The sequence below is a fragment of the Scomber scombrus genome, chromosome 11 (genome assembly GCF_963691925.1).
Source record: "Scomber scombrus chromosome 11, fScoSco1.1, whole genome shotgun sequence".
In the NCBI taxonomy this organism is placed as follows: domain Eukaryota; kingdom Metazoa; phylum Chordata; class Actinopteri; order Scombriformes; family Scombridae; genus Scomber; species Scomber scombrus.
In genome coordinates this window covers 24,259,878-24,284,940 of record NC_084980.1, presented here as the reverse complement: position 1 = coordinate 24,284,940, position 25,063 = coordinate 24,259,878, and the positions used below count along the sequence as shown (strand labels likewise).

Sequence of the window (25,063 nt, the reverse complement as noted above, 5' to 3'; positions counted from 1 at the left end):
GTGTTTAGCTCACAAGTTATATTTAATGCAGAGTCAAATTATAGAATAGTGTGTCTGTGTGTCTGTGTGATTACAGTGTGCATGTTTGAATGAAAAAAATACAGTATTTAATAATAACTGTTACGTATGTGTTTGGTCAGAAGGCTCGCTTGATGTAAGAGGTGTGTGTGTGTGATGTGTGTTGTTTATCTAATTTTATAATGACACATGCATATCCGATATATTACACTGTTGCAAAGGAGTTTCACAGTTAAGTTTTATTTTTAAGTGTTTTGAGAGTTAATGAGCTGAGCATATTGTCAATACAGCAAACCACAGGAATGATGATTAAAACCATTCATGCCATTTAAAAGCTTTCTCGTCATCACTTTTACTATGTTTGCACAGTACTTAATATGTACCTGAAATGCCTCAATACTACTATTTGGAGACCATTATGTCAACTTTGAGTATTCCCCTATACATTTATTCCTCTATTATACACAATAAGCTATTAAACCCCAATCATATGCAGTTTAATTCATATTTAGTAATGTCAAAACCTCACTCTAACACTCAATTCAATATAATAACAATAATCTTCAGACATGGTAGTTGCTGCTTGTATTACTCCAATAGTGTTATAACAGTTTAGTGGTGTTGAAGGTTTATAACGTCGACTTTGCCCCTATAAAACGCCCATTCTGCTTCTTTTTTTCCCCTCCTCTAACATAAAAATACCTCAACACAGCTGACATGATAACCAGGCAGGCAGCTGCTGTGGTTTTTCTTTGTTATCATGTGACTTCTCACTACTCCCTTTTTTTATACAGTAGGTCATTTTAGATGTGTCATTTTTGTAATATATATATCTCTTTAAAAAAAGGCTCTCTGCAGCTTTAACACACTCCAACCTACATAGCAGTCCCTCCAGGCTCTGCACTGATAGGGTTTTAGGGCTGATGACACTGTACAGCTCTGTCCCACAGCAGGAATGTCAGCTATGTGGCCTAATGGGCCATGGGAGGCTTAGCAGTCCAGTGGTACAAGCCAGCGAGGAGAGTGGAGAGTGGCTAATATGACTATAAATGTGTGTAATGTAGCGCACATTAGCATGGTAATACCTGCTGTCCGTGACATTCCTTTGCGCTCAAACCTGTGGGAGGGACTCGTAGTGTAGTTTATATAAGCATAAGTGTGAGTTAGTTAAATGAATGTAATCGTGGAAGACAAAGTGTATGAGAGAGAGAGAGAGGGTGTGTGTGTGTGTGTGTGTGTTTCCCTGAAGGCGGAGTCATCACAAAAACAACACTGTCAGTGATTTCTGGGAAAAAGAAAATAAGCGTTAAAAGGCGGCGCTGCTGGAAAAAAAAAAAGTTCACTGACAAGATTTTGGTTCCAGGAAGACAAAGGAAAGTGTGTGATAAACATACAGTTAGTCACTTCATACAGTACCAGCCTTTCTTTTGATGTTCGGAACATTAAACATGCCTGTTTCACCGTGTCATCCGTTGAGTCAGGCGCTTACTAAGAAACCTGAAGCACACATTGTGAAGATTGGTCTCCCACTCAGTTTGTGTGAGCGACGGAAAGGATGAACATTTATTTATCTGCAGTAGAACTTGAGAGAAGGGATTTTAAAAGTGATTTCTCCTCACATAATTTAAAAAAAAAAAGTCTCATTAAAACCCATCTCTTCTCCTTGGCCTTTGACACATTGTAAGATGTTGACCTAATTTATTTGATTTGATATGATTTGATATATATTTTATGCCTCATGTAAGCTGGAAAGCATTGACATCCTCCTTCCTCCCTCCCTCCTTCTTTCCTTCCCTCCTTCCTTCCTTCCTTCCTTCCTTCTGTCATCCATCCTCCTCCCTCCTTCCTTCCTTACTTCCTCCTTCCTCCCTCCCTTCCTTCCTTCTTCCTCCCTTCCTTCCTTGACTCGAGGACAACAGGAGGGTTAAAGTGATTCGTGCTCACAGATGTTTTTAAAAAAGTCCCTTTTAACCCTTTACATACTGTTCAGAGTCAAATTTGACCCATTTTTACATTTAAGACTTGTAAAAACAACCTATACACATGTATTTTAGAAGGACCTTTCCTAAAGTGACTCACATTATACAAAAATGGAAATAAAAATGCATCATTTTTTAAATCTAGTGCAGCTGATACACATTTTTATATATGCAAATGTACAAAATTCAATAAGCACCATTCAAAAATATTGTTGTAATCTTCATATTGTATAAAATGTTCTCCTGGACCATACAATAATGATTTGTGAATGTCTGTTTTTCCATAAATAAATAGAATACACTCTCTGTCAGCTCCATTAAGGATTACATTTAACATTTATTAATGACTGATGAATGTGAATTGGTGTAGAGACTAATTATGAGTATGTGGATATGAACAGTAAGTAAGAGTTAGTAAGTAAGAGTTTTTTTCCTCATAGTTGTTCCTTATTTTTCTTCTTTTACAGAAAAGGCTCCAGTGGCTGATGCGGAGGAGGTGCAGAAGGCTGACGTCTCCTCCACAGGCCAGATTGATAAAGATGCTCTCGGGCCCATGATGCTGGAGGTATGTTCGACTGAAATTTGAGTCATTCCTAGAAGAAAAACAGGAGTGCAAAGGTCGACAAGATAAGGATCCAAAAAAACAACAGCTGAGAATGCAAAGATGGAGGAGGCAGAGGAGAGATGGACATGCAGTTTTTAGTTTCTCATTTGTTATTATATTATTTAAATTATCTCATAAATAAAAATAAATGGAAGTAATCTATCGTTTTGGGAGCTATTCAGTAGCTCCTTGGCAAAAGTGCAAACATACAGGCTCTGATTTCATTCATGTTGTTGCCTGAAACACATTTAGAGCAGACGGAGTGTCTTTCTTACTTTAAATGGCATCGCTGTCCACAGTGACACAGAAAGATAAGAGTTCCTCTGGCTAGCGACAATGCCGTCATCAAGCCTACAGGAGTGTGTGTGTGTGTGTGTGTGTGTGTGTGTGTGTGTGTGTGTGTGTGTGTGTGTGTGTGTGTGTGTGTGTGTGTGTGTGTGTGTGTGTGTGTGTGTGTGTGTGTGTGTGTGTGTGTGTGTGTGTGTGTGTGTGTGTGTGTGTGTATGGTGACGTATAGCATGGAACCCTGATGAGGTATAAATACCTTTCGGAAAAGCCAGATTAGAAAAGGTAGGGAGGAGCCTGAGCACTCACACACACACACACACACACACACACACACACACACACACACACACACACACACACACACACACACACACACACACACACACACACACACACACTGTAGCTATATAAAGTATAGCACTCACTGGCTTTAACATAGGCTGCACAAGTGTTTGCTTGGAGCCTGAAAGATAAACAAGGGTCAGTATATAATGAAACTTATCATTAGTTACAGTCCTACATGAGCTTCACAGTAAAATCCTACTTTTGTATTATTATGTCTCGACAATAATGTTAATTTTTCCTTTAAGAGGTTTTAAAAAGGTCTTAAAAGTCATTATATATAAATGTGCAGATACCCTGTAAACATGAAGACAAGACTTTTGCATTAAATTCTATTATATTTTGTTATATTTAATTATATTTTTCTACACCGGTGTTTGGATGGAAGCAGGCAGACACACAGTATAGGACGGCTGTGTAGACATGTGGCAGGCTAAAGGACAAATCACAGTCTGTACATATAGGTGGAAATATGCTGAGTTGACAAGAATGAAAGAATGGAAAAATACACACACAGAGACTCACACTGTGTTAGAGAGGCCGTTGTAGACCTGCTGTAATACCTTGAATTATGGTGGCACACTGCAAGTTAGATGGTTGCTGTTTCTCATGGCATAATTAAGGTGGTTTAATTTAAGATAGTAACAATTTTCACCTTTTAGAAAAACATTGTTCTTATTTTAAAGAAGGTTTAGACTTTAAAACACCACTTCTAGTGATATAAAGTGCATTTTAAAATAGTAACATGATGCAAAAGTGCTACTGTATTATTATCCCTTTGACATGCAGCTCATTATCACAATGGTGAGTAGCAGTTGGAGCATTGTATTACTCACTGACAATGCTCTCTTGTCAATCAGCTTATCGATGAGTAGTAGCCTAATCTTTCCATTCATTCATTCATTCATTCATTTGAAACACTGCTCCTGGTAATAAAAAATTAAGACAAAATAATAGAAAAACTATGTAAAAGTGACAAATTTCAAGTTTTTATTGTTTACTGGATAAGCCCTGAGAGAGATGCATCTACTTATATGTAATAAACTGACAAAAAAAACCACAAAACAATAAAAGTAACAACAAAATCATCATTATGACCCAAATTAGCATATACACAAATAAATGTGACAGTTTTTCATTATCATTCAGTAAATGTTATTGATTTTTTTTCTACCACGTTGTGAAATTTAAATTTAAGTTATTTTAATATTTTAAAGCATTATTATACAATTATTTTATGCTGCACTCTCATATTTTATGCTCTATTTTAATCTAGCTTTTTGTTTTCTTTCTCTCTCTCTATTTTTCTGTACTTTTTAACATTTTTATTATAATTGGGGTCTTTTAAAAAAAATAAACCTCCTTTGCCTAAATTCTCAAACTATATAAAATAGCAACAAATGTCTAAACTGCTCTTTAAAATGGTAAATTATCACATATTATTCATCTGGCAATCAAGCACACACTGAAGTAGTAATACTTCAATGTTTCAGCCGTATGTTTTCTAATTAAGTGTTGTTGTTATGATGCCTTGATGCTTTAATTAACATGCAGTCTCAATCTTTGTTCCCTCCTTCTCATCCTCCTTCATCCAAACTTCCTCTCCCTCCTTTAATCACATTTACCTTTTTGTGATATTTCATTTTCCTCCTCTATTTCCACCTCTTATGTTTCTCTCACCCACACATTATATTTATATCTGTCTTATCTTCTTCTTCTCCTCCGTCTTTCCACCAGGCCCTGGACGGCTTCTTCTTTGTGGTCAACATGGAGGGCAACATAGTCTTCGTGTCGGAGAACGTCAGCCAGTATCTGCGCTACCAGCAGGAGGAACTGATGAACACCAGCGTGTACAGCGTGCTGCATGTCGGAGATCACACAGAGTTCATCAAGAACCTCCTGCCCAAAAGCCTGGGTGGGTATCACTGAATGTTAATTGGACTGTGAGAAGTCAATTAACTATTAGCAGCAGTTAATAAGAATCTATACTTATCTTTTTTTTTAACTTGAGCCAGGTTGCTTTTATCCTGCTTTGGTAGTTTATAACACTTACAGCAACAGGAAAGATCCTTCTTATCTAGAAAATGAAGCTCAAACAGGCTTAATTATAAAATATATATATTTTATTAACATCTAATTTACTCGTGTTTCATGGCTGGTAGCACGTAATGTCTACTAGTTATTTGTCATTAGCTGGTTTTAAGTAGTAACTGTGTAGTATATTGAACAAAGCGGATTATATTTCTGCAGACATTTTGACCTTATTATAACAATAATAATAATAATAATAACTGTATTTATATAGCACTTTTTAAAAAAGAAAAGTTTACAAGGTGCTTTTACAGACAAAAAAGAAAAAGCAGTACAATACAAAGTAACAGTAATAAGACTGACATTGACAAGATGAAGGTAGAAGACCATGAAATACAGTAAGGAAATGATGAAAATATGATATAAAAGTAAAATGAAAAATGAAATGAAATAAAAGACTGTAACAATAAACTAACGACATCACATAAAAGCTAGTCTGTAAAAATGAGTTTACATCAGTTTATATTGTCAAGTAAAACATTAAGAAATTAATTATTAACAAAATAAGACATTGCTGCAACACTGCTCCGTCTCTGTTTCAAACTGCTCCTAAAAGTTTAAGCTTGGGGTTGAGTCACCTTAATCAACCTCAACCTGCGCAGGCTGTAATTTAACTGTCGAAACTCCGTCGGCCCGTCTCATTTGACAGAGCAAATATAAAGTTAATCTTACACAAACGCACCTCTCCTGTGTCTGGATGCAACATCTCTGAACTAAACGGATGCATACGGATATAAAGTGTCTCGTGACCTAAAGCTCTAGTTAATAATGATGCAACGATAAGCACTACATCATGATGATAAAAGTTACACTCCCAGTTCCTCCCACGCCCACTAATAAGACTGAAGCTTACTCCTTACTGTTTAATCCCAGGTGCATGGCACACCTTTATATATAGTATAAGGAATTTATTTATATTGTAGATTTATATAATTGGGTCAGTGACAAATAAGGGTTGGCAAGATGAGCAATGAAAAAAATATGTTAAAAAAGCAGCATCAGGTTTGTTGAAATGTACATTTTGTATTTTTGTTGGAATGACATTTGCACCATTTTTTAACCAAAAGTAAGACCTCCTGAAAATGTCAAATGGTGTAACCACAAAATAATGATAAATGTTAAATATTTTATCCAACTACAGTGAATTTAAGTGTACAAATGATAACTTCATTTTAAAGTATTTTTGTGTATTTCTACATTTAAGTTTTAAAGCATTTTGTCAAAACGTATCCTAAAAACAACAATTTTTTCTAAATAAATTGTGAAAATGATGTAAAAATGAGTTATAAAAAAGTATTGCATTGCTAAAAGTGGATTATATTCATTCCACATTTTAGTTCACATTTATTTTCTTGTATATAAATCAGATTTTTATGAAAAAGTACAGGTTACACCAATTGACACTGAGTTGCATCACGTCATTGATCTAATTACAGGTAATTTTAGAGAGTTTTTTATTGTCCATACAGTTTTATTTAACTTAACCTTACTTTACCTTTTACCTTACCTTACCATTAAGAATACATTAGCAGGTGAGATATTGATTATATTGATGCCTCCTTTCTAAATAATATTTCTTTGATTTCGTGTCTCTCTCTCTCTCTCTTTCATCTTTTTTTTCTTTAATCATTCAGTCAATCATCGGACCAGCGATTCGTCCAGCAGGAACAGCCACACCTTCAACTGTCGGATGTTGGTGAATCCTCACGTGGACGGTGAAGCGCGGCCGGTCGCCGACCAGCAGGAAACGTCGCAGCAGAAGTACGAAACCATGCAGTGTTTCGCCGTCTCCGAACCCAAATCTATAAAGGAAGAGGGGGAAGGTATATTTGTCTCTTAATTTACACTATCTTACATATATTGAAGTTTGACTTTTCTGTTTTACTTTATCATTGTTTAATGGTGTTAGCCCTTCTTTATTTTTCTCTTTTACTTTGTCGCTATATCTCTCCATTCATCTCATCTCCAATTAGGTTTTCGCTCTCTATATGTCTTTCTTATTCTAGTCTTAGTTGTCGTCTCTTACTTTTTCCCTTTTTCTTTTTGTTGTACATTATTAGTGTCTCTCTTTCTATTCCCTTATTCCCTCATATTTTATTTTACTTTGTCCCTATATCTTTCCATTCATCTTTTATTAGGTTTTCTTTCATGTCTTTCTTTCTTATTCTATTCCTAGTTTATCTTTTCTTCTTAATCTCTTTTGATTTGGTCTCCATTTCCCTTTGTTTTTTTTTACTTAGTCCCTATATCTCTCCATTGATCTTATATTTGGTTTTCACTCTCTCTCTTTCTTTTCTTCTTATTCTCTTTTGATTTGGTCTCCCCTTTTTTGTTACCCTTGTTCGGTCTTGTTGGTTTGATATCCCCGTTGCTTCCCGTTTCCTTACCTCGATCTTTTCTTCCTTTCTTTTCATCTCCGTCTTGACTTTCTGGCATTCATCACTCACTCACTCACTCACTCACTCACTCACTCACTCACTCACTCACTCACTCACTCACTCACTCACTCACTCACTCACTCACTCACTCACTCATTCACTCCATCCATCCCCAATCTCCCAGTCTCTTGTGTCCTGTCCTCCTTTTTTTATCACCACTCCTCTCTGATTTTCCTCTTATCCACTGGGAGAGGCTAATTAGTATATGGCACTTTGTCATCTTCCCATCTTGTCTTATCATGCACACACACACACACACACACACACACACACACACACACACACACACACACACACATATATATATAGGTGTCTAGGACTCTAATTTTAGATGTCTGACAACCAGATATTGTGCCAATCTCTCCATCAGCAGCAGCAGGAGGAGGAGGAGGATGTCTGATGGACTGAGTGAGGGTCTGCAGGTTAAGACTTAGATTCAGGGTTACGTTTAGAGAGAGAGGCTGAGGTTGGTGCTCCAGACGGGCTTGATTTCAGTTTCAGATTGACGTTGAAGCTGTTGTCTTGTGTTGACGATGGTGAATAAGAGTCCTGAGTTCCACAAATGAGGTCAAAGCAAGATTTGAAGGGTTAAGTATAGGATCAAGTGTCAAGCTTGTGTCAAATTAAAGCAGGGATTGAGGTTGATGATAATGAGAGTGTGGCTGAGGACGTGGCTGCGGTTGAGGAGGAAGTTGAAGGACTGAGGTTGACCTGTTAATGTCAGAGCAAAGAAGCTAAGTAAATAATAAAAATTGTAATAGTTGGCCAATTAATTACAAATCAACAAGTTTATAATGACTTTTCAAACATATTTTGATATATTTTGGTGTGATTTTCCAATAAAGTTGAGGCTGGGATTGACGATGAGGATGACGTCAAAGGTGTTGAACTGTTATTTGGGATGATGTTGAGGGTTTAAGTGAGTTTTCAACACAAACTGCAGCTGAGCTCTGAGAAACAGTGAAACTCTAACAATTTAGGGAGCCAGATTAAGACCACCCAAGAGAGCAAAACTCAGCTCATAGTTACAAAAAAACACACACACACAAAGAGAAATATCATTTATTTTGAGGTTTTTAACTTCAACTAAAGGAAAAAACACATTCTTTCATGCAACCCACATTCTTACATACATACTATATTCTATTGTATTTCGTCGTATGTGTCTAAAGGATTATTTTAACCTGTACTTTTTTCAAACATACAGATTTCCAGTCGTGTCTCATCTGTGTGGCACGAAGAGTCCCGGTCAAAGAGAGACCGGTGATGCCAGCGTATGAGAGCTTCACCACGCGTCAGGACCTTCAAGGTAGAGCTGGAAGGGAAATGTTTAACTGTTAAAAAGCTGTGTGATTAATGTATTAGTGTAGTGATTTGTCAATATATAATAATGTTATCCACATTGCATATAATTAGTGTGCTTGTAAACCTTTTTTTGTCACATTTTTATTATGAGGTCAGAGGTGAAAAACATGTTGATTGTTGGTGAATACTTAAATTATGGAAGTTACAGTTAGAGCTGCAACAATTAGTCAATTAATCAATTAGTCGATTGACAGGAAGTGGATCACTGACTAATTACATAATCAATTAATAATTTTAGTCATTTTTTAAGGAAGAAATCACTGGTTTAAGCCTCTTAAATTAATATCATACACATATTATATTAATATTTTCTGGTTTCTTAAGTCTCCTGTGGTAAAGTAGTATATTTTTGGATTATTGACTGTTGGTCAGGTCAAAACAAGACATTTTAGGACGTCGTCTTGGGCTTTGGGAAGCTGTGATATTTCACCATTATCTGACATTTTATAGACAGAACAGCTAATTGATTAATTGTAGAAATAATGAACAGATCATTCAACAACAAAAATATTCTACTGTAGGCAAAGGTCTCTAAAAACATGACTGCTAACATTGTTGTGTGTCCAGGTAAGATCACGTCTCTGGACACCAGTCTGCTGCGGGCGTCCATGAAGCCGGGCTGGGAGGACCTGGTCCGCCGCTGCATCCAGAGGTTTCACCTGCAGAACGAAGGGGAGATGTCATTCGCCAAGAAACATCAGCAAGAGGGTGAGTAAGACGAGTCAGACTGACGAGCGAACATCTGAAGGAGGCTTTATTTAGACTTTAATATTAAGTAGAAACCACTAAGCAGGGTCAGTTTGAGGTTGGTTATGTTTAGTGCTTTAGATTGTCTTTGAGGATTCAATGGTAGGAGACGGATAATCTGCCTAATATCCATGCTGGAGATGTTCCAGTTTTCGCTGAATGTGTAGCATTATATTAATTATTTAAAAAATGCCTTTTTGGAATTTCTTTCCAGGAAGCATAACAAATTCTGTTCTGCTCTGTGGTATTCAATCATGTGCTATCATAATGACGATGACAAGATATTTCTCTCAGCCTTATTATTAATTTTCTCTCCGTTTCTGTGTGTGTCTTGCAGTGTTGAGGAGCGGCCACGCACTCAGCCCTCTGTACAGATTCTCCCTGTCTAACGGAACTATTGTCTCGGCACACACGAAGAGCAAACTGGTCCGATCTCCGGCCACCAACGAACCGCAGCTCTACATGTCCCTGCACATCCTGCAGAGGTATCAGCCACGCTCTCTCTCTCTCTCTCTCTCTCTCTCTCTCTCTCTCTCTCTCTCTCTCTCTCTCTCTCTCTCTCTCTCTCTCTCTCTCTCTCTCTCTCTCTCTCTCTTTCTATCTCTGCCTCTGCTTCTGTCTTTGTGTCTGAACATAATTATTTTTTCTATCCAACAGAAAAGAAGCAACTTTGTGTTAATATTTACATCAGGTCTATATCCTGGTATCAAACCTGTCTTTAATGTCTTTTTGGGTCCAGTTTCCTGTTGTGTCTGGCATGCATGTAACTTTAGTAGTCTTTTTCTTCTGGAAACAACAATGTTTTTAAGCAAAAGTCCTCTTGTTTTAATCTCAGCTTTAACCCCACAATTTGCGGCTGCAACAAAGAACAGAAACATTGCGTAGTCAAAGGCGATAAATATTCTACAGAACAGCCACAGCAGAAAAAAAGCTACTTATCTTTCCACTAATTCCTCCATGCAATGATAATCTTTGTTTGAGGAGTCAAGATATACGATTTCTTGGTAATGAATCTCCAATTTGGCCCTCGTAGCTGCACTTTAAGGCGTTCCTGTTGCACAATATGTCTTTAAAATCAAAATGTTCTGATAATTAACTTCTCTGAAAACTGACTTTTTTTCAACCTTTTTGACAAATTCAAGACAATGATTTTAATGACATATTTAGAGATACTTTTTACTCCTCTTCTTTCTACTGTCTCATCACATGTTCCCTCTCAGTGTTTGTGGTTTCCTCTTGATTCAGACAAAGAGAGAGGGGGGGACTCTGTGCTGTGGATTAAGAACAAAGAGCCTTTTCAATAAAACCGTCGCCATATGTATTGACAAAACTGACACAAGCACTACCAGCCAGTCCAGTCTTACAGTATCTCCATCCCTCCCTCGTTCCCTCCATCCCTCCATCCCTCCATCCCTCCATCCCTCCATCCCTTCATCCCTCCCACCACCGGGAGCGACCGCGACACAGACCAACATCCAGCCAGTTGGTATGACGGTTCAGAGTCAGAAATTGGACAGCGGTCAGGAAACAATGCCAAGACTGTTACCCGGGGCATTCTGGGGATCAACAGCAAGAACTTGGCCTTTTTACTTCCACAAGTTTCACATTCAAAATTATCGCTGCAGCGTTCAGCACAATGAGAGCTTTGTGCGTTTGGTGTGGGGCTGAGGCCGATACATGTTTAAAGCGCTCTCTTTCTCTCACTTTCTCTCTCTCTTTCTCTCTCTCTGTGTGTGTGTGTTACAGCTTCAGGCCTTGTTACAACTTTGTTTTCTCAGTTATGTACACTCTTTCAGAGCTGCAAACTGTTTCCCTTCATGACATGACAGATTGAAGCTGAATAGAAAAGCCGGTTATTTAACGTCTTCATTTTGTGTTGTTTTTAAATCCAAAATGCTATTCACAACTTTTGAATCACTGCTTATAATAATAATTGTTATCCTTTTTAAAAAGAAATCTGATATCACTTTTATGAAGTGGCAAGTATCAACATTTCAAAACTTTAAACACGTTTTAAACAACAATTTTTAAACTAAATCTGAGGATTGAACTTGAGAGCAAATTGAAAACAGTTCAACAAAGATATCTTAATTCCAGCTCTACTTACTAGCTTATTTTGAGCTGTTTTTTCTTTTGTAAAAATCAAAAACAGTTTATATAATAGAGAACTCAGCAGGTGTCTAATCATTTCTTGTAATTTCTTGTGACTTAATTGAACACCTCTGATCTGCTTTGATGGTTAAACATATTCACAATTAGAGACCATATGCTGTATGTTTCACAATAGAAGGGCCACCTGACAAGGCCTAATGGGTTTTTATTGGCTCCTCTTGCACATTTCTCTTTTGTTAGTTGTTTTATTTCCTTAATCTCAAAAAATCTGCATGTATAACTTGTCTTTATTATTGTGTTTATTTGTTTTTCCTCTTTATGTGCAAATGAACTAAACTAAGCTACTCTAAACACAGTCAATATGACACACTTTTTATATGTTAAAAAAAAACTGCAAAAACAGTTACTATATAAATCACAAAAAATTATACACAGAAATGTTTTAGATACATTTAAAAATAATATTACATTCAAGAAAAAATCCCCAGAAACAAAGTGTATATAAATGTTGTAACAAGATGACCATAAGCGGTATAACACCTTTCAAACTTCACTTATGATCATTTTTTTGCCTCCATTTTATCCACATTTCATTAGCTGAACTTACAGCTTGCAGGCTTTACCCTTTTATATGGTGAATTGTGTTCTTTCACACATTATTTCCTCGGGGAAATAATTACTAACCACCTGTTGCGGTTACTAACAACCGTTAAACGGACCGATTAAACGGAACCACAGCGCCGGTATTTCCCCAACGTTTTAGTCCAATAACTACCAATAACTGACTTAACGTACATGCTGACAGCTTTACAAACCATGCATGAGTTTCAGAGCCTCTGGTTTCAGTAGATTTACATACAGTAAACTTTTATTTACATCTTGTGTTCATGCCACTACAAACTGCAGCTGTTTGAGAAATCTTCTTGTAGCTGCATGACGCTGCTGGTGGTTCAGTGTTCGGCTCTTTGATTTGATTTAAATAAAACACAGAAGGAAGACTTTAATTCTTTTTAGTGATATTGGGTTTTGGGTAATATTGAGTTTTAATACATATTCACTCGTTCAACTGTGCACAACTGAGTCTTGTTTCATTTTCTTGCAGGGAAACTGCAGGCAGCATGACCCCAGACGTACCTGGCGGCCAGGGCATCACCAAGCCAATGACCCCGACTAGCATGAGCGGTGCCTCCCCTTCCCCTGACGCCAGCGTCACCAGCAACACCCTCCACTCCTCCTCCACGGCCACCAGCACCCCTGGACGTGGTTTCGGGTGCCAGGGTTCCATGTCGGGCCGGGCGACCACGCCTCAGGGAAACAGCCACGTACACAAGCTGGGCAGCCCCTCGTCCCAGGGGAGCCCCAGCGTCACCTCGAGGGGTCAGGGTGCCATGTTATCCCCCCGTCATCGCCACAGCCCTGGTATGGCAGCGGGTAGCCCTCACCTCCCCCAACACCCCTCCGGTTCTTTCTCTCCTGCCGCCGGCCTCCACTCGCCAGCGTCGGTGTGCAGCAGCACGGGAAACAGTCAGGGGTTCGGCAGCAACTCGCTCAGCGCACTGCAGGCTCTCAGCCAGGGCCACAGGGTCTCCCAGGGACTCACCGAGGGGCAGCACCCAGAGTCGCCTGACCGAAAACCAGATGGCCTTCAGAGCCCTCTTCACGGCAGCGGCACTGGTAGCCAACTAGCCAAGGACAATCCAAGTTTAGAAGCTGACTTGTTTGGGACTTTTGGGGAGCAGCAAGACTTGTTACCGTCCCAGAACCAGGAGGGGGATCAGGGGCAGGGAAAAGACGGCGACCCCGACAGCTTTGGAGGTAATGGAAGCCTTGGGGAGCTCGGCGATGCCCCGAACCGCCTTCTTACCACCAAAGGGCAAACCAAGTTGCTCCAGCTCCTCACCACTAAGCTAGAACCCTCAGATCCCTGCTCGCCACCTGGGTCCCTGGGGGACGATCAGGAATGTAAGGACCTGGCTGGGTTAGGGGGGGTAGGTGGGGCTGGTTTAGGAGCGGGGCCTAACAACCACTCCACCTCGTTAAAGGAGAAACATAAAATTCTCCACAGGTTGCTGCAGAACAGCACCTCACCTGTGGAGCTGGCCAAGCTAACAGCCGAAGCTACTGGAAAAGACCCCATCGGTCCTGAATCAGCCTCAGGGGACAACATGGCCGCCATGGGCGAACTGACTGCGAAACAGGAACCGGGGAGCCCGAAAAAGAAGGACAACGCGTTGCTTCGCTATCTGTTGGATAGGGATGATAACGGCATCCTGGATAAAGCCATCAAAATGGAACCGAGCGACGGACCGAAGCTGTCCAACATCAAGACGGAGAAACAGGATCCAGGTTTCAACATGGCGGAGCAAGTGAGTGATTAGAAGCAGGAAGTTGTTGTAATAGTAATAGTCATGATACAACTCTGTCTCCTCGAAATTACGTTAACAGCAGCAAATATGTTGAGCTTGAAACGTAACACAGCGGAATCACGTTTTCTCTCAACAAAGTGAGAAAATGTTCTTAATTAACGTTATATAAATGTTTATACTCAATACAACATACTTAGTTTCTTTTCCCACCAAAATCTCCAATTTTGCAGTACAATATCTGCAAGTAGAAAGTAGAGCAGTGGCATTGGCAACACTTGGTTAAGGTTAAGGAAATATTGTAGTCTTGGTTTAATAAAAAGAAAAGAAGTATTTAGTGACTTAAAGCATAAAATGTTCACACAAGACTCAAGATTTAAACCCAAGTCTGGGTCGTCAGAGTCCTGCAACCTGATCTCCAACCTGCAACTTCTGACTGATATATAAATTCAGCGTTTCATTCATTTAAAAATCAAAACATGAACATGAATGAGCATAATCCAGGCAGCGATTATGTCTGTCAATGCAGTGTAATTGACTAAAATATTTAGTTGTATATGAACATAATTTCTTGGAGGCACGGTCAGATGGTCAGATTAGCAGACTGACAGAAAATTAATCATCAGTGCTTTATGTGGTATTTAGTTTTGAATTTAGAGGCAGTAGTTAGCACACAGTCAGACATTTGAAGTTTGTGGTTAAATAACTTGTTATTGAATCATAATCCTTTGAAATGGAGTATTAAATCAACTAAATTCAACATTTGCAACTGAATTATTATGCTGAAGTTTTTTAGTAAAAGGGCTTAATTCCCAGTCTGGTAGCAGCAATCTGAAAATGAGATGATAAAACGTTGTTGGATGAAAGTTTAAGTGGTAGATTTGGACATTTGCATTTTGTCAAGTTACTGAAATTATAAAATTAACTTCACTTACAAACAATTTTCATAATCTTTTAAAATGTTCAATAAGAGATTTTTTGTCACCAGAGTTTAGCGGATGCAGGTTTTCCAAATGGGACCCAGATCCAAAACGATACTGGCTATCCAAAGCCTACAAACACCATTTCCTTAACATAGCATGTACATTTAATAAGTAAAATCATTCATTTCTAAGTATAACTGAGGCTGATGAGAGTGCCATCTGTAGTTTTAGAGCTGCGACTGAAATTTCAACCAGCTCATGATGCTACATGAAAAGTAATTTGGATTCATCCTCCTGGGAACAGTTAATGTCCGTACCAAATTTAATGGCATAAATATTCTTCTGGTAGTATCTGGCATGTCTTTTTTTCCACGTGATAGGAACTTTGTTTTGTGAGGGGGAAAAAATGCTCCGGGAAACTAACTTCTCATTTCAACCCTTATTTAAGATTCTCCTTTAAACCATTTACATCCATAAACAACATAACCAGTTAAAACAGCTGAAGGGTTATTAATCACATTCCTGAAGTATTTAAGAAGTGTGAGAGTGTCCAGTTTTAGATTATATTACAACAGGTTGAATGAGTTTTCTGCACCAACGCTAAAAGCAGTCTTTCCAAGTTCACTCCTGGATTTGGACTGGACACATATGGATGCATGTAACAGCTCCTATAAACACCTCCGAGTGAGAAGCTCAGTAGCTGCTGAGCTGATGCTTGCTGTTTGGCTCTGTCGTGTGTGTGTGTGTGTGTGTGTGTGTGTGTGTGTGTGTGTGTGTGTGTGTGTGTGTGTGTGTGTGTGTGTGTGTGTGTGTGTGTGTGTGTGTGTGTGTGTGTGTGTGTGTGTGTGTGTGTGTGTGTGTGTGTGTGTGTGTGTGTGTGTGGGGGTGTGTGTTGACTTCCCCTCTTATATACAAGGCAGCCGATGGCAGGCTGTCAGGAGTTTAGTACACACCCTGAAACACAAGACACTAGGGAATGGGAGGCAGAGGAGTACTGTAAAGGCTTTAACGTGTGTGTGTGTGTGTGTGTGTGTGTGTGTGTGTGTGTGTGTGTGTGTGTGTGTGTGTGTGTGTGTGTGTGTGTGTGTGTGTGTGTGTGTGTGTGTGTGTGTGTGTGTGTGTGTGTGTGTGTGTGTGTGTGTGTGTGTGTGTGTGTGAAGTAAAAAGGGAAACCTATGTATGGGGAATGAGAACTTCCAATACTGCAGCAGATTAGGGTAATATGGGACACATTTTGCAATTCTGACTTGTTTACTTTATTTACATATGAATTCAATACATTATATCAACACATTATATCATTATGAACTCCCTGAGATGTTTCCTTGTTAAATCAAAAGACAGTTTTTGTATATTGTACTCAAAAGGAAAAAAGCACTTGTATTAATTTTCCTTGTGCCAAATCGTTTCAGAATTATAGATTTTGTAATTTTGGACAGTAGTTTTTAGGCTTAGAAATACTTTTATTTATACATGCCAAAACTTTCTGAAATGTGCATACCAATAGTTTTGAGGTTAAGGGCAGCCTGTATGTTCACGTGTAATTTTAAACAATATAACTTACACAGTACGCATATACTACTTAGCTTTAAAATAATCAATTACAAAAAAAAGGGTTAAATGCACTGGGGCTTAGATGTCCCACATTAGTCAATGTCCCATATAACCCTAATCCACCCTATGTGAAATATAAGAAGCTCTGATGAGAAATGCAGAGCTTGGTTTACATGGTGTGCTCACACACATGAATGCATGTTTGTCTGTGTTTTTACTGTGTATATACATATGTACATGTGTGTGCACAACTCCCAGAAGAGTTAAAGATGATATCTGACATAAGTCTATAGACAGGCAGTGTTTATACAGCCACTTCCTTGGCCTTTCATCACCTGGTGTGTATGTATATGTGTGTGTGTGTGTGTGTGTGTGTGTGTGTGTGTGTGTGTGTGTGTGTGTGTGTGTGTGTGTGTGTGTGTGTGTGTGTGTGTGTGTGTGTGTGTGTTAGAGAGAGAGAAGGCATCTGATAATACTGTATACAGGAAAACATAAATTTCACAAGGCAAAGATGAAGGGGGGGAGATGGAGTGTAAAAGGAAGACGTCTCCTCCTCCAGAGAAAAGTAAAGCAGTGAGTTGCAGAAACACCGTAAAGGAGAAAGAGGACAACGAGGAGGAGGAGGACAAGAGGAAGAGGAGGTGACTTATCCTCAGTAGTCCCCTAAGCTGTTTTAATATTATCTGGCATGATTTAGCAGCTTTTGTACACAATAAAATTACAATACATACACATTAGAATTGAAAGAATGAGATAAAAAGTTGCTGTAAGATAATTCAGAAAAGCACTAGACAGTATGTGTATCCAGGTTATAGTGAGTGTTTGTATAAGACTGTGTATGTACATTTTATGTGTATGTACATTTTTTAAACAGATACTTAACCCCAAATTGCCCCTGATGGCTGTGTGAATGTGTGTGAATGGTTAGTCTCCCCTCATGATGAGCAGGTGGTAGCCCCTGTCATCAGTGTATGAATGTGTGTGTGAATGTGTAAAAGCACTTTGAGTGGTCAAAAAGACTAGAAAAGCACAATACAAGTACAGTCGATTCGCCATTTTACCATTTATAGAGATGTTTATGCTTTCTCTGGAGGCCAGGTGGAGATTTCTGTATTATTGGTGCTCTGACATTACATTAAACATCAAATTATATTATACTTGTAGGTGCACTTTCCATAAGAATAGAGCAGGACAAAGAGCATTACTTGCTGTATTACCCATGCTAAAACTTATTAAACTAAGTAAGCTACAGACTTAATCAGATTCAGAATGTAGATTATGTTATTTTAAAACTTGATATCCACATCCTCTCTGACATTTTCTGACATTCTTAAAATGTTTTTCTTCAAACAGGGAAGTCAGAGATGTAAACTTCTCTATTCTTCTTTAAAGCGCAATTTAGTCAAAGTTTCACAGAAAATCAGAGCATAAAGTGTACGACGCTCTGGCTTTTAACTGCACAATGTTACAAGAAGATTTAAAAAGGCACCACAAGGAAGAAACGGCTCTTTGCTAACATCTAATGGCAGCTTTGGGGATATTTTTCTTTTTTTTCATATATTTTCTTTACTTGTAAGTTTGCTACCTGTTAGCTAACAGTTACTGTATCAGGCATAATAAACTGAGACTGCATATCATATATATATGATATCATATATATATCATATATATATAAGTACAAGCAAGACTCAGCTGTGCTAACATTAGCTTTTACTGCTATCCTTAGCAGAGCTACTTAGGCTTGCAGTTTCTTAATATGACAACGTTTAATTTGGGTAAAGACACGAGATCAGACGCAGAAACTAACAAGCTAATATTATCATACATTATAATACTGTAGGCTCTTTACATGCAATAAAACGTGTATTTGTGAAGTGAAATGTTTGGGAGGAGATGGCTGTCATCATCTATGTTGTGTTTATTGTGTGTGTGTGTGTGTGTGTGTGTGTGTGTGTGTGTGTGTGTGTGTGTGTGTGTGTGTGTGTGTGTGTGTGTGTGTGTGTGTGTGTGTGTGTGTGTGTGTGTGTGTGTGTGTGTGTGTGTGTGTGTGTGTGTGTGTGTGTGTGTGCAAGCAATTTGGCTAAACAGAGCTGTAACTGTGTGTCTTGCTGTACATCACACATGACCTCATTAGCGACGGCAGTTTATTTTTAGCTCCTCCTCTATTCATCAGCCAAACGGCCTGAGGAAACCATTCCTGCGTGTGTGTCTATGTATGTATGTATGTATGTGTGTGTGTGTATGTGTGTGTGGGGGGGGGTTATATTACAGTGTAATGCTGAGAGAGAGGGGGGGGGGGGGGGTCAGTTTCTTTCAATGTTGTCATCAAAAAGTGAATATCAGCTTTCACGTGGCTATTTTATGAATGCTTCATGTCACATATTTTTTCTTTTTTTATGTCATAATCAGTTTTTTCAGGTTTCCTGCATCTTTAAATCAAATCTGTTTATTGCCATACCAAACATTCCTGCAAGGCATAATAAAAAAAATATTTTCTGGAGGGTCAAAGTGCAAATCCCAATAAACAATTAACAAAAAAACTGACAGAAAGTACTTTTAATGCATATTTTATCAAATATAAACATTAGGGAGTCATGAGGAAAGCAAATCTTGTACTAAAGATGTTGTACTAATGATTTTATGATAATCCTTTCTTCAAAAACTTTTTCTCCAATAATAAAACAGGAAGTTTTCTCTGGTTATGTTGGTGCTGTGTGTGCTTTAAAACATCTGTGATGTGTGTTTGGATTTGGGTTTATGAAAAATAATATGGACTATGGTGGTTGGACCTCAGTCCGGCACATTTTTAAGTCAAATGCATCATTCTGGTGAACTCTGAGAGCAAAATTACATTTTTAAAAAGAGGAAAATTGTGCTCTAAACAATTTTGTGCTTTAGTAATTTAACTACTGGTTGAACGGTGATGAGACACCAAAAAGGTCACACCCTCAAAGCACAGGAAATAAATGTTACCAGTTAAAAAATGTTCCAAACAAACCATCAACAAAAGACTAATGTCCGTATTTCAGCTCAGAGCAGAAGTGATTATCCAAGTTCAACTAGTTCAGTAGGGGTAAGTAGTTCTGGTGCAGGACGAGATGCTTTACTGAGCGTTTTGGAGAATAAACCGACATGTTTGGCTCACTTTGGCACAATTTAGACTATGGTGGACCGCCATATTCTATATCATTAATGGGAAACACTGATATATAGTGTTGAACTTATAAACCAAATTCAGCACTAATGCCTGGATGAACAATCAACTTGGAAATGTACCCAATTTGGGCAAACCATGATATTTATATTTTCTTTATTTTAAAAAGTCGATTTCTATAAATGACAGTCACACATTCAAAATGCAGCCAGTGTCATTCTTACTCTGAAATGTGACATTTTTTAGCAGATAAGAATTTAAATGTTATTGATTATCTGCCATTGCATTGAGATCATTTACCTGCAAATACCTTAAATAAGCTTTTCTATTATCTGTCTTCTAAATCCTGTTTCTTCCCTTTTTTCTTGTCTCCTTTCAGTCCAGTGAGCTGGAGGACCTGCTGGAGGACCTGCAGAATGGCGGCCAGCAGCAGCAGCTGTTCCCGGGCCAGCCGCAATCCAGAGGTGCAGCTTCCTCTTCATCCTCCTCTTCTGCACCGCCTGGCTCCTCTGTAGACAAACAGACTATAATCAGCGACATCCTGCAGATGACGGAAAGAGCAAGCAGCAGCCCTCCAAACCAGCACCAAGCTTACCCTCCCATTGGCCCTGCAGGTACGTCTGCAGCAGTGTGTGTGTGTGTGTGTCTGGAGAGGAATTTGGATCCTTTCTGCTTCTTAAAAATGTTTAAAATTGATCAAAATCCTTTTAATCGTCCCAGCAGGCTTTAATGGTGCCAGGCCCAACCAGCAGATTCGAGCTGCTCCTCCAGTCAGGAGCATGTCTCTGGACGGCAGTATGGGCCCCAACCCCAACGCTGCCAGACCCTTCCCTCCTCAGCACAGGAACAACAGCCCTTACACTTTAATGCAACAGCACCAAAGCATGATGGGAAATCACGCGTGTATGCCTAACCAGGCTGCAATGGCCAACGCAGGTAAGGACGGAGATTAAATAGCTCTGAAGCATTTTTCCTATCCTGCTTAGGAGCATCATGCTAGAATAAATGCATGATCTTATATTTATTTATGTCCATACAGTACACTGGGTCACATCTGTTTTAATTCCTAGAAAAAATGTCATATTAAAACAGTTTTATTGTGTAAAACAGTTTAGTTTAAGGGATCAAACATGGAGTTTTATTTAACACTTAAATACTGTTCATATTCTGACTCATAATGAGTCTCTACACCAATTCACATTCATAAATTCCCTCTCCAGTCATTAATAAAAGTTTATTTAATCTTATGGAAAAAAGACATTCAAAATCACTATTTTATGATCCAGGAGAACATTTTATAGAATATGATGAATACAACATGCTGATTTTGGATTTAAAAAAAATAAATAAACATAGGTCCAAACATGTACATTTCCATATATAAAAATGTGTATCAGATGCACAAACATTTAAAAAATGATGCATTTTATTTTCATTGATGTATACTGTGGGTCACATTAGAAAAAGTTTGTTTTTTTACAGCTCTCAAATGTAAGAAAATACAGAAAACCCTGTTAGAGTTAAGGCAGATGTAGAGATTTAAACCCTATGACCGTACAGCACTCTGGGTCACATCTGTTTTAATTCCTAGAAACATTTTTATATTAAAACAGTTCAAACATGGAGTTTTATTTAAGGCAGAAGCAGAGAGTGAAATCCAGGTGAATCACTAGAAAAGTACATTCTTAAAATAAATTGATTCCCAGAAAAACATCATCTTATCTCCGTGCTCAACATGATTTTAAGATTTTGTATTAATAAATGTATTTTAATTATTTAACTAATTCTGCTCTCCAAATACCAGGCATGATGAGTACAGTTCGGGGCTCAATGCAGCAGGGTTGGGGCCCCCAGGGGTCTATGCAGGCCAATCCGGCAGCCGTAATGGGTCAGGGGGTCGGACCCGGTCGCATGATGCCCAACATGAACGCTGCGCTTCCCATGAGAGGCAACGGCCCGCCTGGATCCAGAGCCATGGTCAACATGCAGATGATGGGCAACGGTGAGAGGAGAATGATGGATAGATTGAAAGAAAGATGGTTGGATGCATTAATGAGGTTTTTTTTTTTTTAAATTTTAAATCTTCCTCTTTCTTCTTCCTCTATCAGAGATGGAAATGACAAACCCCACCTACCCTCAGCAGCACATACCGCCCAATCAGACGGCTCCATGGCCAGACAGGATGATGATGGATCACTATGGAAACCAAAACAGGTAGCAGATTCATTTCTGTACATAGTTTTGAGTATTATACCATGAATGTATTCATCACCTACACCTCAAGCTGCAAACAAGGTCAATTATTACTCTTTTTATTAGTTAGTCCATGCAGGTTTTGTATTTGTAAAACTTTCACATTTTTGACATCATTCTAATATAAAGTCTATGAGCCAATTAGGAACGTAGGGGCAGCTCCCAGCCAGAGAAACACTAATGAGCATGTGCAGTATGCCCAACAAAGCAGAAGCAAAACTGGAAGCTAGATAACGTTTTGGCTTGTGTGCTGCATTGAGTTTAATTGGCACCATCTTGGGATTCGTAAACACACAAAACGGTGACACCAAGTTTATCTTTTCAGGCCGCCGTACGGAGTCCCACAAGAGGAAAGGATGGGGTGCTGCAGCACGGGGCCCGAAGGCCCGCCGGATGAAGGATCCCTACTCAACCAGCTGTGTTCAATGCTGAAGGACTACGAGGGTCTGGAGGAGATCGACAAGATGCTGGGAATCCCCACTCTGGCTGGGCAGGTGAGCACTGTCAAACTGACCTTAACAAAGACCTCGCTGGCTGGTGGACAGTAAGAAATTACTTTTGAAAATGTATTTGTTTAGTATTCATAGACACCCCCCCCCCCCCCCTTTTATACATTTTGTAAATGTAAAATTTGAATAGTAAAGTTGAGAAAATACCAGAATAATAAAATATATGTAATTAGTGTAATTGTTATATTACAGTTATAGCAGTAAGTTGCTCCATCCGACTATTTAAACACCAAAAACAGAGGAAACCAGAGAAGATATTGAGGATAAACTCCACATATGCAGAGTAACAACATGGAAATCATGTTTTATTTATTCCTCACACTCATATCTCATCTTCTCTCCTTTAGGGCCCAATGTCAGACCAGGACCAGTACCTTGGCTCTGCAGACCCAGCAGCCGGTATGAAACCTCCCCTGTACAGCCAACACTATGCCACTCAGTCAGGCTACGGCGGCCTGCCTCCAGATGGCGGGTTCCACGGACCCTCTATGGGGGGCCATATGGGGCCGCAGAGGATGCCACACGCTGGCTACCCACCAATGATGAGGATGCCTGGAGGCTTAGGGCCCAGACCAGCCGGGATGAGGCCAGGAGGGCCTAACCCTGTAGTGCCCCCCCAGCCTAACAACCTGAGGCTTCAGCTGCAGCACAGACTCCAGGCCCAGCTGGTATGTGGCAACTTATCATTTATTTAAAAAAACAGAAAGACAGAAATGGGTTTATTTTAAAAGTTTATTGACCAGAAACCAGGAATGTTGTGGTAGATAGATGAGAAACAGTCCCATCCAGGTGGGGATCAGGGTGTGGCCAGTGTTCCCATAGCAACATGGATATGAAGAGGACAACTCTGTTAGCATCCAGCAGAGCAGGGTTATATAAAATTAGAAGGTGTGATACAGCTAATATGAGATCTTTCTACATATTAGACTCTGCATTCTCTACTTTACCTCACAGATCAGCATTATCAAGGCTGCTTGTCATTACTCAGTGGTGCAAATGTGCATCCATGTTCAGCAGGAACCGCATGCATACATGTCACATAAAATTATGTACATGAAAATAAGGTTTTTAAATTTGGTCCAAAATTTTAGCATTATAAAAGCTGTTAGACAAGCTGTTATCCTGAAGTATTTGCCAAATTAGTCAGCTACACCAGACAACTAGGGCAGCATCTAACAATTACTATCATTATTTTCTCAATTAACCAATTAGTTGCTTGGTCTATAAAATGTCAGATTCATTAAGTGTAGTAGTTTTTTGTTTTTTTTACAGTTATGGTTACAGACTTTCTTCACCTTTTAATAGTAATTAATTTGACAAAAAAGAGACAAAACATACGATAAACAACATTTTTATTTTTATTTTGTATAAATATTGCAATAATATCGTTATCATGAACTATTATGGCTGCGATAATCTGATATTACTAAAAATTCAAACCTTTTCTCCTTTCTCCTTGTAAATACAAACATTTTTATAAAATGTAACGCTGGGTCTCGACACTTTACACACACGCTTGTTTCATCTTTATTCAACAGCAAACCTCATTACCATGAAAAAAGACGCTGTACCTCTTATATTAGATACTCAATTAAAAAAACAAAGCAGCCTCCGTTTTTACATGCTGCCAGCTTCACTTTTTCTTATCACACTCGATGCATCGGAGCAGACGCCCAGCCAACAGGGTTCACTGAGTTTAAGCGGCAGCGGCCAGAAAGGAACAAACGTGCGTGGGAAGTGCTGATGAACGCAGGAAGCTGAGAGACGAAACGATGAACACACATGATATGTACTTCACAAACACACAAACACACACACACACACACACACACACACACACACACACACACACACACACACACACACACACACACATACACACACACACAACGTAAAGATGATTGCATATACAGTCTATAGCTAATCTGACTGAGGGGCTGTTAACACACTCATCTGTCTCCATTTCCTTATAATAGTTCCTGTTCTTGATTGTATGTACTTATATTTATGTATAGATACTTGGTTTTACTTTTTACAGCACATATATTTTGCTTCTTTATACAATTATTATGTGAAATTTCCTTTTTTCCCCCTTTACATTTATACAATATTGTAGTTTTACAGTAATTTTGTGGTTGGTTTAATTTGGTTTAAGTTGGTTTATTTACAGTGTACTTACATTGCTCTTATATATATATATATATATATATATATATATATATATATACACTATATACACTACACTTTATTTAATCTATTAATTGTTAATTCTCTTGGTTTATTTTTAGTTTTGTGCAGGAGATGTGTGTGATAGAAATATGAG

At 38.7% G+C, this 25,063-nt stretch overlaps 1 protein-coding gene across 3 annotated transcripts in view; it reads left to right on the top strand.

Annotated features, from left to right (window-relative positions):
• Positions 1–2,526: 2,526 nt before the first annotated feature.
• LOC133991019 (nuclear receptor coactivator 2-like) overlaps positions 2,527–25,063 on the top strand; it is a gene marked incomplete at its 5' end in the record, with an annotated part of 34,179 nt that continues 11,642 nt past the window's right edge. For 2 of the 3 annotated variants that reach the window (XM_062429468.1, XM_062429465.1), the window contains 13 exon segments: positions 2,527–2,562; positions 4,969–5,146; positions 6,957–7,145; positions 8,968–9,069; positions 9,693–9,833; positions 10,210–10,357; positions 13,087–14,350; positions 20,358–20,592; positions 20,699–20,914; positions 21,783–21,980; positions 22,087–22,192; positions 22,557–22,725; positions 23,088–23,408. In XM_062429468.1, coding sequence (XP_062285452.1) covers positions 2,527–2,562; positions 4,969–5,146; positions 6,957–7,145; positions 8,968–9,069; positions 9,693–9,833; positions 10,210–10,357; positions 13,087–14,350; positions 20,358–20,592; positions 20,699–20,914; positions 21,783–21,980; positions 22,087–22,192; positions 22,557–22,725; positions 23,088–23,408 — 3,303 coding nt within the window. 3 annotated transcript variants of the gene reach the window in all.